This window comes from Mastigoproctus giganteus, chromosome 9, assembly GCF_048544385.1.
Source record: "Mastigoproctus giganteus isolate SK-2022 chromosome 9, ASM4854438v1, whole genome shotgun sequence".
In the NCBI taxonomy this organism is placed as follows: Eukaryota; Metazoa; Arthropoda; class Arachnida; order Uropygi; family Thelyphonidae; genus Mastigoproctus; species Mastigoproctus giganteus.
Window position 1 is genome coordinate 63,431,390 of NC_143583.1, and position 14,920 is coordinate 63,446,309.

The window sequence follows — 14,920 nt, forward strand, 5'->3', positions numbered from 1 at the left end:
AAGCATTCGATACAACCTGGAGATATGGAATCCTCCAAGACTTATACAAACTTGGACTGAGAGGTAACCTGCCTAGATTCATTCAGAATTTTCTTCACCTCAGGACCTTTCAAGTAAGATTCCAGAATGAGCTGTCCAAAATTCACACACAAGAAGAAGGAGTACCTCAGGGATCGATTTTAAGTGCCACACTCTGCATTGCGTACCAGTAGCATTATAAGAGACATCCCATCCACGGTAGAAGTTTATATGTATGCAGACGATCTTGCTATTTCCTGTCAATCATCGAACATGGCTACCATTGAAAGACAACTACAGATAGCAATAAACAAAATTGAAACTTGGACAGAAAGCAACGGCTATCAAATAACCGAGGGGAAAACAGCAGCAATACACTTCTGTAAATTACGATCGCTTCATCCGGAACCTGTATTAAAACTGAAAGGCAGAGAAATACCGATGACAGACTCCATAAGATTATTGGGTCTGAATTTAGACACCAAATTAAATTTTTGTAAACATGTGACCTATCTACGAACTACATGCCTCCAGAAACTAAACATCCTTCGTGCAGTATCCTCAACATCTTGGGGTGCTGACAGACAGTCATTGCTGAATTTGTATCGTGCTCTAATCCGGTCACGATTAGACTATGGAGCTATAGTATATGCATCAGCAAAAAAAAGCATCTTACGGTCTGTGAACACCATACAACACAGTGCCCTTCGATCAGCACTAGGCGCCTACAGAACCTCGCCTGTACAAAGCTTGTATATAGAAGCACACGACCCTCCGCTTTATCTTAGAAGACAATGCCTACTCTGCCAATACGCTGCCAAAATAAGAAGCTTTCCAACTCACCCCTGTTGGGTATACCTCAACCAACCTTTATGGCCAACACTTTATGAATCCAAGCCTAATGAACCCAGACCTGCTGGGATTCGTCTTCAAGAGGTAATAAAAAAGTGGAAACTCGATCTCAATAAAATTGCGGAAAGTGAAAATATGCCTTTACCTCCATGGAATAGACATCATATAAACATTGATCTTTATTTCGCTCAGTGGCCAAAAAATACCATTCCACTATGTAATATCCGACAGTTGTATGCCAACTATACTTCGCAACACACTGGGAAACTCATAATCTATACGGATGGATCTAAGACCCAATCACATGTAGGTGCAGCAGCCGTGCTCCCGTCGCATGTAATTTCAAAATCCCTTCCAGTTGAGTGCAGCATTCTATCTGCAGAACTATATGCTATACAGCTTGCATTAAGTGAAATATGTCAACAGCCGTCTCTCTCTGTCTTAATATATTCTGATTCACTCAGTGCTATTTCAGCCATACAGGGTAAACGACATTCTCGTCATCCTCTCCTACAAGAAATTGACTTTCTAATCAACCTCTGTCAAAAGAAACAATCTGAAATAACTCTTTGCTGGATCCCAGGACACTGCGGAATAGAAGGCAATGAAAAAGCAGACATTGCAGCTAAGTCAGCATCAGAACTGCCAAATAAAACAATGATAGTTCCACACACTGATTTTAGTCCAATCATTATTAGAGAAAGTGAAAATGAATGGGCTCAAATATGGAAAAATGAAATCAACAATAAACTGCAGGAAATAAAACCTAATCCAGAAATATGGAATTCCAGCATCAGAGAGAGTCGCAGAGAAGAAGTAATACTTGCCAGACTGAGAATTGTCCATACTCATCTTACTCATTTTCATCTATTGGCAAACAAAAATCCCCCACTCTGTGTCCAATGCCAAGTTCAGCTTTCCGTAAAACACATTCTTTTGGTATGCCCTCGATTCAGAAATTCCAGATTGCTTTGTTTTAAGAGTTCATGCAATAACCAGAATCCAGTTACCCTTCAACAGATCTTAGACAATTCTGCGAATATAGATGAGTTGCTTAATTTTATTCGGCAAATCAGATTTGACAAACAAATCTAAAAAAAAAAAAAAAAAAAGTTTGATTTACAACAAAACTTGGAAAAGACACATCTTGGCCATTGATGCCCTTGTCTCATTAAACCCTTAATCAACAACAACAGCTTCTATTGGAATGAGCAGAAGCCTGGAAAACAAGATGCAGGATATTTCAGAGACTGCTGGGAGTCATTGCGGTACACTTAAACACATGGGTTGTGTTAGGGTAGCTAAGAATAGGAACAGGTTCATGTATACTTGTGTGTACACCAACGCTAGGAGTTTGGTAAATAAATTTGATGAATTTGAGGTATTGCTCAAAACATCAAAGGCAGATATTGTTGGGATATCAGAGACGTGGTGTCACACAGATATAAGGAATGCAGAATTGGAATTTGGGGAGTACAATGTGTACAGAAAGGATAGACAGGATAGGAAGGGAGGAGGGGTTATGCCATTAGTTAAGAAACACATAAAATCCAAGGAAGTGAAGCCAGTAGAAATCACATGACAGTGCAGTGTCGAGTCAGTTTTTGTGTGACATAAGCATTGGGAGATCAAAATTGAGAGTAGGAGTGTGTTATAGGCCTAATGACTCTGATGAGTATAATAAGAAACTATACAGGGAAATAGAGTGGGCCAGTAAATCAGAGAGTCTTATAATGGGGGATTTTAATATCCCAGATATTGACTGGAATTTGTGGGTTGGTCACTCACACAATAGCAAGAGTTTTGTGGATTTATTGGATGATTGTTTTCTACATCAGCATGTTCAGGAGGCAACTAGAGGGAGTAATATTCTTGATTTGATTATCAGTAGTGATTCTTCATGCATTAAGAATCTACAGATAAAGGAACCACTAGGTGGCAGTGATCACAGTGTGCAGAAGTGGGAGTTACTCAAAGGGAAGGGTTTTTGCTTTTGTAAAGGCGATTATGATGGTCTGAGACAGCATTTAAATTCTATACAATAATGTTACCAACAGCAAATTCAAAATGAGACGCATTCAAAGAAATTATCTTGGAAGCTACTAGGCTTTACATACCAACTAAGAAATATTGTTCAAGGTTTAGGCCTAAATGGATGTTAGATGAACTAATGAGACATATGACAGAGAAGAAAAATGCATAGGATACATATAAATTAATGGGTGACCTGGAAACTTATGATAGATATAAGCTGGTCTGTAACCAAGTCACAAAGGAGATTAGGCAAACAAAGGCAAATTATGAGAAATCTGTGGTAAAGGATGCAAAGAAAAACAGGAAAGAATTCTTTACCTATGTAAATTCTAGAAGGAAAGGGATGAATCAGATTGGTCCACTGGATATTGATGGTTCCACAGTTGAAGGTCCTACTCAGGTGGCTAACAAACTAAATGAGTATTTTGCATCTACATTCACACATGACAAGTTATTCAGGAAGGGGAATGACAGAGGTCAAGTAAACTCTGGCAGTAAGCTAGATAATCTTGTAATAACTGAGAGTAAAGTGGAGGATAAATTGTTGAAGATAAACACAAGAAAGGCACCTGGGGTGGATGGGATCTATCCAGTTATATTAAAGGAGGCAGCAAAGGAAGTAAGCAAACCCTTAGCCATATTTATGAGAGCTTCCTTGGACTCAGGGGAGGTACCCATAGACTGGAGATGTGCAAATGTGACCCCAATTCACAAAGGAGGAACAAAGGCTGACACAAGTAATTATAGACCTGTGAGTTTAACTTCTGTTCCAGGAAAATTAATGAAGGCACTGGTTAAAGAAGCACTGCAGGATCATCTAGACAAGACTTCAGTTATAGGTCAGACACAGCATGGTTTTGTTAAGGGAAAGTCTTGCCTGACCAATTTGATTGGATACTATGATGCAGTCACAAAAGAACTGGATGCAGGGAATAACTTTGATATTATATACTTGGATCTTAGAAAGGCTTTTGATACTGTTGCAGTCTGGAAGACTGCTGCACAAATTGGAGCAATGTGGCATTGGAGGAAAATTGCTGCTCTGGATAAAGGGGTGGCTGAGGAGGAGAAGACAGAGAGTGGTAATCAATGAACAATGCTCATCGTGGACTAATGTTATTAGTGGAGACCCTCAGGGTTCAGTGTTGGGTCCAATATTGTTTTCTGTATTTATAAATAATATTGATGATGGTATATCAAGCTTAATGTCCAAGTTTGCAAATGATACAAAGGTTGTCAGGGTTGTTAAGGACGCTACTGACGCTATGCTGCTGCAACAGGATCTGGAAAGGTTGAGCAGATGGACTGAGAGGTGGCAAATGAAGTTTAACATTGACAAATGTAAAGTACTACATATGGGAAACAGCAACCCCAGGGCAACATATCAACTCTGTGGTACTACACTGACAGTGGTAGAGAATGAAAAGGACCTGGGCATAATTGTGCAGGCAGATATGAAGTTCTCTGAGCAGTGCAGACGAGCTGCAAGAGTAGCTCGTCTGCACTGCTCTGGTGGCTTGTCAATGATATACAGGAATTTTCTAGCAGGGATAAGGAAGTGATTATTCCCTTGTATAAGGCAATGGTCAGGCCACACCTTGAGTACTGTATACAGGTCTGGAGGCCTCATTTCAAGAAGGATGTAGAGCTGCTGGAACAAGTACAGAGAAGGGCAACAAGATTATTGAATGGAACAAAGAGTTGCTCTTACGAAGAAAGGCTTAAGTTCTGCAAATTAAAGTGACTGGAGACTAGAAGCCATCTGGATCAGCTAGTATATAATCTAGCTATCTCTACTCTTCTAGCTAATGACTGGAAGGAGTCCAAATAGTGTGTATACAGAGGGCATTGCCAAGTAGCTGGTTATGTTTTTGCTGTTTGTGCATCACATCCAAAATATTTAATTATTTCATAATTAAATATTTTGGTTTCCCTCTCCACTTTTACTCAATCTGCTGAATGCATCACGAATAATCAAACTATTAGAACAAACTTATCAGTGAAAAGAACTAAACTGTCCAAAAACCTAATCATTCATTTTAGAAATGTACATGGTCTCGTTTACAATCTCAGTAATGTCCATTTCCACCTATATAGTCTGCCAATCCACACATTAATCTATGAAGCATTGGCTATTAATAACCACTCTTTCTTCTTCTGCTACTAAACCATCACTTTATCCACAACAATAACTTACCTTTAATGCTACACTGCTCAAATTTGTATAGAAGTCATTCATGTGATGCTATATTAAAAGCTTTACTGAAAGCTAAGTACATAATGGCAAAATTATATTTTGCATCTAGTTTCTTTGTGTCTACCTGATATTAGCTAATTGGATTGGTCACGACAAGATCTTCCCTTTAACAAATCCATGCTGTGCTGAGGATTTTTCATATTTCTGCCAAGGTTATCCTGGTCGAAAGGTGATCACGAGTTATTTATTTTTTATTTCATTACCTGTTGCCAGAGCTGATAAAAGTTGAACAGGGTTGCTTAGTTGCACATCAGCTGTATGCTACCAGAAATTTAGATAATCTTTTTCAGTATTTAATTATTTTTTAAATTAATTGTAGAGTGCAAGCTAATTTAACTGTTATTAACTTTAAGTTATTACTCCACCCTGCAGATAATATTGAAATTATGTAGTTCTGTGTTAAAACCTCCCCTCTTCTTTATCTTTCTTTTTTTAGCTAGCAATCCATGTGCCAGTGCACCATGTAGTCATCTGTGTCTTTTATCACCAACTCAGAAACAAGAATATAGTTGCATGTGTCCACCTGGATATGGAAAAGACAGATCAGCTTCTGGACATTGCATTCCTGGTGAGTGTTTTAACATTTTAAAATGTTCCTAAAATTTTTTGCTACTTTTCACTTGTAAAGCTTTCTTGATCCTTTAATAAGTTTTGTGTGTTGTGGTTTTCTCTGAAATAATAAGAGATAACATATTCTGGCATCCTTTTTTTAGTCATCGTACTCTGTTCCCATAATACTCCATTCTCATAACACTCCATTCCCATAATACTCCATTATCATAATACTCATTACCATAAATGCACACATTTCTGCAAAATAGTAGTGTGTATAGGGGTTATCTATCCACAGACTCTATCCATCCTTTCCCTTAGGCATTCTGAGCCAATGCATGCACACCGTTCATTGCCATCATACACTGTGAGGAATGGCTGGCTGCCAATGATGTATCATTTCATCACTATGTAGTGGTTTAATTCTTTGTGAGAGAAGAAGCTCAGCAGCAAATCTCTATGGGTGACTTTGTAATGTATGTGGAGATGACTGCATGGTGGCAGTAGTGTCAGAAGATGGTTTAACCATTTTGAGAATGGGAATATAGATATTGTTAATCAGCAGCACTGTGGTTGACCGAGTGACCTCAGCAAGCAGAAAGTGGATTGTGTGTTGTGCATTCACACAATCATCAAAAATGATTGAAGGGAAATGGTGAGGGAAATTGCATTGTGGCTTGGCATTGGACACTGTCCTGTATATCAAAAATGATAGCAGCTGGAATATCGAAAAGTTTATACTCACATGGTTTCTTCCCCACTTGCTTAAGAATTTAAAAACAGGAATGCCAAGATGTGTCATTGCGGTCGTGTCAATTCCATGCTACCAAAGGCTTTGACTTTCTTAAGCATCATTGGGGAAGAAGGCTGGCTCCATCATTTCTACCCAGAAATAAAAGTAGAAAGCATGGAATGCATTATACCACATTCTCCAAAAAAGAAGCCAAAAATGGTTTCCTTGTACAGAAATATTTTTTAAATAGTCCTTTGGGATGCTGAGGAATAGATATTGGTTGATTTTTCTGTCACAGGATGGGTGGTGTGTGTGTGTGTGTGTGTGTGTGTGTGTGTGTGTGTGTGTGTGTGTGTGTGTGTGTGTGTGTGTGTGTGTGTGTGTGTGTGTGTGTGTGTGTGTGTGTGTGTGTGTGTGTGTGTGTGTGTGGGTGAAATTATGGCATCATGCAGCATAGTAATGCATGATTGCACACTGTGTGTAAGACAATGTAGAAGACAGTTGCAAAGTTAGTTTGGAAATGTTCCCTCATCCACCCATACACTCCAGATTCTCCCCCTGCAGACCACCACCTGTTCACACTCTTGAAAAAGCATGAGAAGTATACACTATGAGAGTGATGACATAGTCAGAACAGTCATATATACTTATGAGGAGATGAAGTGGGCTTCTACTAGGTAATATTTTCATAATTGTCTAATGTGTGTAGAAATGCATGAATTTTTCTGGTTTTGTAGAAGAGTGATGCAGTGTCCAGGTATTTCTGAGACTGTTGTGCTTCTTTCTTTTAAATCCCCAATGAAATGCTGGTGGAGTCAAATGTTGTTACTGAGGAAACTGATCATAACCACTTCTCTTTAGTGATATGTATACCTGCCAACTCAACCCTTTTAGATGGAAATTTTCCAATAATCAGATGCCTTCAGTTTTCCAATGATTAAGTTTTCTTACAATTTTTAGTCAAGTTTGTACTGTTTTCAAAATATACAGATAGCGTATTTCAATCTGCTATATATGATTCTTATATCATAAATAATGTTAGGTACTTGTACATATTTGATTTTTAATAAAGATTTAATTGCTATCTTAATTGTTATGTTTTTTGTTTTTTTTTTGTGTAAGTAGCATTAATGATTCAGGTGGAAATGATAGCATATCATTGTTGCTGTTAGTTAGTGAGTAGTTTGTTTGTTGTGTACTGTCATTGCTTACAGATCAATCAGGGAAATAATAAAAAAAATACAGAAACAAGGAAAAAAAGCAAAGAACTTTAAAATATGGTTATTGCATTTCATGATATGTTTACTCACTGTAGTATATTATTAATTTGTAAAAAAAAAAATAAATAAAAAAAAAGCTTGGGAATTCTAGTTTAATCCTAATTTAACAGATACAGAGTTGTGCATGCACAACTCTGTATCTGTTAAATTTTGTCTCTAACATCTTTATCCTGTTAGAATTTGCTGATGAAGAGGCCCATTTAACCATTGTTATTAAAAGTTTTTCACTGGATTATACAGTATATATCTCTTTATGCAATGGAATCCAGTACAACAGGCCCATTTATTTTCATAAATTGGCTTATTAAGAAATGTTTTTTTGCATATTGTGAATTCTTATATGAGCATAACATTGTTAAATGTTATTCAAGCAAAAATGTTAGTTTGTATTCTCAACCCCCCCCCCCAAAGATATCTAAGTACAGTTAGTCCCCGACTTACGTAAGCCCAAGTTATGTAACTTTGGACTTATATCAATTTTTTTTGTAAAATCATAAATATACCTTCTGCATAATTTTTAAGAGTGAAGTCGAATGAAGGAACAATAAATATAAGATTTATTTTTGCTCCAATATACAAACTATGTTGAATAATAATCTGAGGCGTAGCTAGAATCTAGGTAAAAAGCTAATTAACATTTTATTTTGCTTTAAAAATTCTGAAGAAGTATTCGACTATGTTGAAGCACTTCAGAGAAACCCTCACACAACATTCAAAATACGAGGACTGGGTCCCATAAGCTATTTCTTCGGGAATTGCACTCTAGCCCTTCGGATTGTAGTCAGTTCAGTTTGTTTGAGACGAACTGGAAGCTTTCGTTTGCACATCAGGTTATTGTGGTTGAAGCTGAAATTCACGTTCTCCTACATTTTCAATGACTTCGCGTCAAACTATCATCGTGTAGTGCATACTTCATACGCATGTCGTAAGATGTGACAGCATCTCTTCTAACTTAACCCTGTGAAGTTTAGAAAATTTTATTTTGTCCATTAACATGGTGCACCTAAGGAAATAGCTTATTCCCTTAGGCAGCACCATGATAACGGACAAAATGAAAAGGTTCTAGTAAATCTATCAAGACAAGGAAAGCGATCGATTTGGATCAGAAAATTAAATAAGGATGTATGAAAATGGTCAAACATTAACAAGTATCATGCAGAATTTATATTTGTCAGTGTCAGCAGTGAACACAATAATAAAGGACAAAGACAGAATGTGTGAAGTGGTGAAGGAATTGGTACCAATGAAGTCAACTATAATAACCAAGGCAAGAATGGGACTAATAAGCAAGATGTAAAAGTTACTTATTGTGTGGATAGAAGACCAGATCCAAAAACACATTCCCTTAAGCCTCCACCTCATCAAAGCAAAGGCTCATGCCATTTTTGAGGATCTTAAGAGCAATGATACTGAAACCACCTTTGTTGCGAGTAGCGGTTGGTTTGATAAGTTCTGTAAGAGAAGCAGATATCATAACGTTGCCATAAGTAGTCCATAAGAGGCTACCAAAAACTTCAAGGATGAATTGGATGAGATTATAAGAAGTGGTGGTTATTTGCTGCAACAAATATTTAATGTGAATGAGACTTAACCTTTCTTGGAAAAAAATTCTTAGTAGGACTTATATTTCTATTGAAGAAAAGTTGATGTTTGGGTTCAAAGCTGCCAAAGACAGAGTAAATTTCTTAGTGTGGCGGGGAAACATACCAGTTTATAAACTTAAACCTCTATTGGTTTATCTGGTTTATCACTCAGAAAACAACAGGCTTTTAAGGGTAATGACAAGAAATCGCTTCCTGTACACTTCAGGGCTACTCAAAGGCCTGGGTGACAGTAATCATATTTGAAGAATGGTTTCTAAATGTGTTTCTCCCTGAAGTTGAAAAATATTGCTTACAAATGTCATTGCCTTTTAAGATATTAATGCTCCTGGACAACATTCCCTATTATCCTAAATATCTAAATGATCTGCATGACAATGGATTAGGGAGTTATTTGGGCATTCAAAGCTTATTACATACGGACAACATTTTCTGAGGCTCTAAATGCAACAAAGCAAGGGAAAATGGATCTGCAGCAATTTTGGAAGACGTTTAACATCCTTGATGGAATATGCAGCAATTCAAGAGCCTGGAATGATGTGACAACAACTTGTATGAGTGGAGTTTGAAAAAAACTTCTAAAACCTTCCAACCTTAACAACAAGGCTTCAACAAATATGAGCTGATGACTTCTGTTACCAAAGAAATTTTAAACTTAGCCCTTTAGTTGCAGCTGGTCTTTAACAGAAGACCTAGCCCTGTTGAACGCACAAAGAGTTGAGGAGCAAGGGAGAGCCAAATCCATTTAGGATTCAGAGCAACCCAAGAAGCAGTTCAAATTAAAGGAAATGGCAGAAGCATTTCATAAAATTCAAGCAGGTCTCTCTATTATGTTTGATGGAATGGATGAAAACACCAAACGTTTCTTGAAAGTTGAAAGAAAAGTTCAAAATTGCTTATCGGTTTATCGTGAAATTTATGAAGAGAAAAAAAAAGCATATAAAATTATTATTATTATTAGCCATATGGTGCAAGGAAGCCTGAGGCTTATGCTGCACCAGGCAAAAAAAAAAAATATCTGAATTGCCCTGAGAGAGAGAGAGAGAGAGAGAGAGAGAGAGAGAGATGAATCACCAAGAAAGAGAAGAATTATGATATCCAGCTCAGGACTCTGGGTGTGCCAAGCCCATACTCACCAGATGTGAGCCCCTGGGGGTAATAGATAAAGATCGAAAAGTTCATATCACGTACTATCTCCGTGACCTCAGCCTACAACACCCTGTGATTATTGTGTCTTATTAATGCTTCAGGTTCATTTTAAGTTACCTTTAGTTCATCACCTGAAGTGTATAGACTTTGATTGTTTGGTTTAGACCAATTTTCTTAAATATGTACACTTTGATTTTGATTCCCTTAATAGCCCTTATAAATCCTACACAGCATACGAAATTCATATAAGTTTTTACAGTACAATAACATGCGTTTTTTCTTCCTTTTATGTTTTCTTAAGTGCCACTCCAGCTACTTCCCCGCTGACCCAGATAAAGTTTTTAATAGTTATGGTAATATAATTGTATAATATAAATGTATGTTATGGTAATATAACTAATTTTTTTTCATTCTTCTGAGGATATTATGTGGTTTTTGTAATTTTGGCATATCAGGGATATAGTAACAATATATTATAAGTCATTCCCGAGTTACGTAAAAGTCACTTACTTAAGAAATCCTAGAACGTATCTCTTACGTATGTCAGGGATGGACTGTACAATGAAGTACTTACTTATTTCTGATGAAAGTTATGTCGATAAGGTAGTTCATATATTTTTTTTTCTCTAAAAAATATGCAAGTATTTACTGTATTTTTCTATCTTGAATCTCTATTAAAACTGGCTTGGTGCAGAAATTAACGAATAATATATTTTTTTTCCTACATTACAGTTGACACTCCATACTTAATGGTTATGAGAACAACTCAGTTAGTAGATATGAGCCTTACTCCTGGTGATAGGTCAGTTGGTTATTTCACACCTGTTATTGGTATTGAAAATGGTTATGACTTTGATTATGATAAACATCAAGGAACATTGTACTGGATCCAACTAGAAGAAGATGATAAAGAAAATGTAAGTGCACTTGAGCAACATTAGATTGCACAAAATATTCCTATGAAAGTACAAAATGTGCACAAACAACTATGAAAAGAAACTAAAATACCTGATTTTTAAAATTTTTCTTATATTTCTTTCATTTTAAGTCTTTTGACTTTAAATTTATGTCAGATGTATTATTTTATTTCATTCATTGGATGAATTTAGAAGACTTATCAAAGAAGATTAGTTCAATGAAAACAAAACTTCATTTGAGGAAGAAATAATAATGCCACACAAATATGTAGTGATAGATTAAGTTGTGTTTATTAATGTGCCCCAGTTAAGCTGTAACTACTTCAGTGACATTACTTAAATAAATCTGGCAATGTTTCAGAAATACACTGCTTTCTGTTGTCTGGCTTGTTGGAGTAGTTCCTGGATAAATTTTCAAGAAAATATATGAACTAAGCCCTTGCAAATTCAGTCTGGGAGCCACTCCAATAGAGCTAATGATGGGAAACACTGTATTCCTGAAACATTTATAAATTTGTTTAAGTGTTGGCATTGAGGAGTTTTCAATTTAATGATGAGGATGGACTCTTTTGCACATTTAAATAAGTTGACATTTAAATAAGAACAACTTAATCTATCATGTAGTTCCCCTCTTCAAATTAATAAAACTTCATTTATAATGTCTGTAAAAAATAAAGTGATTGCTTTCTTTTATATGTGGATATATTAAGTTTTTTTTTTTTTTTTTTTGGTAGTTGTTGGCGCATAGGCTTCTGTGGCCATAATGCACCTCCCAAGGTTTTTTTGCAGTACATTGATCCAAGCCCGAGGCGGGAATCGAACCCGCGACCTTTGGGTTGCCAGGCAGGCACTTTACCCACCCGGCTAGCCCGGTCGGCATATATTAGTTTATAAAGATGTTTCATATTGGAAGGTCAAGTAAAACAGCAAATTTTGCTTGTGAAACTTTCTGATTGTGTGTATATCCTAGAGCAGATGACATCAGAAAAGCAAGTTTATAAAGCATCAATCAACAAAAAAAAAAAAAAAAAAAAAAACCCTAATGCTTCTTATATCACCCGTCTATCCCCTCTAATAGTTTATTTAGTTCTTCCTAAAATTTATTCAAACACCTCTGCAACACTCAGATGAAAGTTTGTACCAACAATCAACTACCCACTTGACTGAAGGAAAATTTCTGGATATTTATCCTGCAACCTTCCTACCTTAACATGAACTTTTGCCCCCATAGTGTGTGTGTGTGTGTGTGTGTGTGTGTGTGTGTGTGTGTGTGTGTGTGTGTGTGTGTGTGTGTGTGTGTGTGTGTGTGTGTGTGTGTGTGTTCAGTCTGAACAAGTGGAGGGATGCCATCAGCAATGAGCTTACACCTGCCATTAAAAGCCATAAACACTTCAATAAGATCTCCTCAGAGATGATTATTCTCCAGACACTGCAGTTTACAAAACTGAAGCTTTTCTTGGTAAGATCACACTTCAGTTTCCCTCACTAATCTTGTTGCTCTTCTCTGCACCCATTCCAACAGATTCACATCCTTCGTAAAAGGAGGAAGTATGTGGATCTGTTGGAATGGCTGCATCTTTCTGTGTGCAGTATTCAAGATGTGGCCTATTACCTTATACAATAATATATATCAGGAGATGCCAACTTAATTTGTGATGCGATCTACTTTTTTTTCTTCAAAATGTGTAGCAATCTACCATCTCAAGAATTTCATTGCATGTGGTTAAAAATGTTAATCAACACATATCAAAAAATGTTGTTTATAAATTTTAAAATTAAATACAATTCAGAATTACTTTAAATTCATACATATTTAAATTTTTAATTTATGTGAAGTTTGTGTTTTCACGTCATCTGCCAAGCTTTAAAAATCGGGGATATACTGTGATAAGGCCAACTGTAAAGACTCTTCTGTATGCAAGTCCGTAAGAGTAGAGCGACTATTCATCTTTGTTTGTTTCAAATACGAAAATGCTGATTCACATAAATATGTGGAACCAAAACAGGAATTTAAAAGTTCAGTGCATTTTTTTTACATTTGGGTACTTTTCTCGGCAAACATATTTACAAAAGTCTTTTTCTGATCTGGCTTTTAGGAAGATGTCATTTCGCAATGTAATAATTTAATTTTCAAGTAATATTTTCTCCATGTGAAAAATCTCAGTGATTTTTTTCTGCAATTTCTTTCGTATCTAAGTCGACATTAAATGGATAAGAAATATATTGAACAATATCTTCAATTGTTTTAAAATCACTGAATCTGGTTTCAAAATCCTCCACAAATTTCTCAATTTCAGAAATATATTTCTCATTATTAAATTCAAAAACAGGATATTTTTGCAAATGATCTTCCATATTTGCAAAATTATCGAATTTTTTTTTTTTTTTGAGATCCTTAGCCATTGCCAAAAATTTATATTTATACAGAAATACTACTACTAATCATGTCACTCACATTTATATTACTGTATTTCCTTGTAATTCTAAATTCAGATCTCTTAATTTACTGGTAAAATCTGCCAAAAAAGCCAGATCACACAACCACTCTGTATCTTGTAGCTGCTGATAATCATCTCCCCCTTGATCAATAAATTTTTAAGCAAATTTCAAAATCTCTGTAGAAACTTACTATGACTCAGCCACCTCACATCTGTGTGTAATATCAGATCTGGTTCATTTTGATCAAGTTGCATTTTGAAAAGTCTCGTTTGAAGAGATTGTCCTCTGGTGGAATTCACGATTTTGAAAGTTGGTCCATAACACATTTAGTATTTAATCTTTTGCTGGCTAACACTTGTTGGTGGATGGCACAGTGGTAACTCAAAAAATCTGAGAATTCATCATCCTTTTGGCACAATGCAATGAATCCATTAAGATGCCCCATCGTTGCTTTAACTCCATCTGTTGTTATTGATATGAGCTTAAATAGTAGTAATTTAAATTTTTTAATAAATTTTTGAATGCATTAAATATATCAAGACCCCTAGTTCTTTCTTTTAATGAAACAATACCCAGTAGTTCTTCTCTAGTGGCAGAATCATCGAAAACCATATGAATAAAAATGAGCAGTTGAGCTGTATTACTGACCTGTAGATTCATCCAGTTGCAAAGAAAAGGACACACAATTAGCAATATGAGCATGCAGTTGTTCGCTCACATTTTTACTCATTTTTTCAAAGCATCACATCACAGTATTTCAAGATAATTGCAGATCTTGAAGAGCACTTTTCATTTCATTTTTGTTCTTAAAATTTTCAAAAAGAGAATCTTTTATTTCTAAAAATGCATCTTTGATGATTTGACCATCAGAAAATAGTTTGCATTTTTTTGCAAGAAGATGACTCACTTTAAATGATGCTACAGTTACTGCTTTAGATTGTAAATTAGGTGACATGAAACAGTTTTGTTTTGCAAATAATCTGTTTTTAAGTTCTTTTAATTTATTTTTTCTATGGTCACTATTAAGCAGAAAATCCGATTGGTATTTACCATGGTGTGCATTGAAGTTCCTTTCTAAATTTCCTCTT

The 14,920-nt window shown here is 35.9% G+C and overlaps 1 protein-coding gene across 1 annotated transcript in view; it reads left to right on the forward strand.

Annotated features, from left to right (window-relative positions):
- Positions 1–14,920, forward strand: part of mgl (low-density lipoprotein receptor-related protein megalin) — a 1,043,262-nt gene that overhangs the window by 457,395 nt on the left and 570,947 nt on the right. The window contains exons 32-33 of the mRNA XM_090381453.1: positions 5,598–5,729; positions 11,209–11,393. Coding sequence (XP_090237579.1) covers positions 5,598–5,729; positions 11,209–11,393 — 317 coding nt within the window. The remainder of the gene's footprint in view (positions 1–5,597; positions 5,730–11,208; positions 11,394–14,920) is intronic.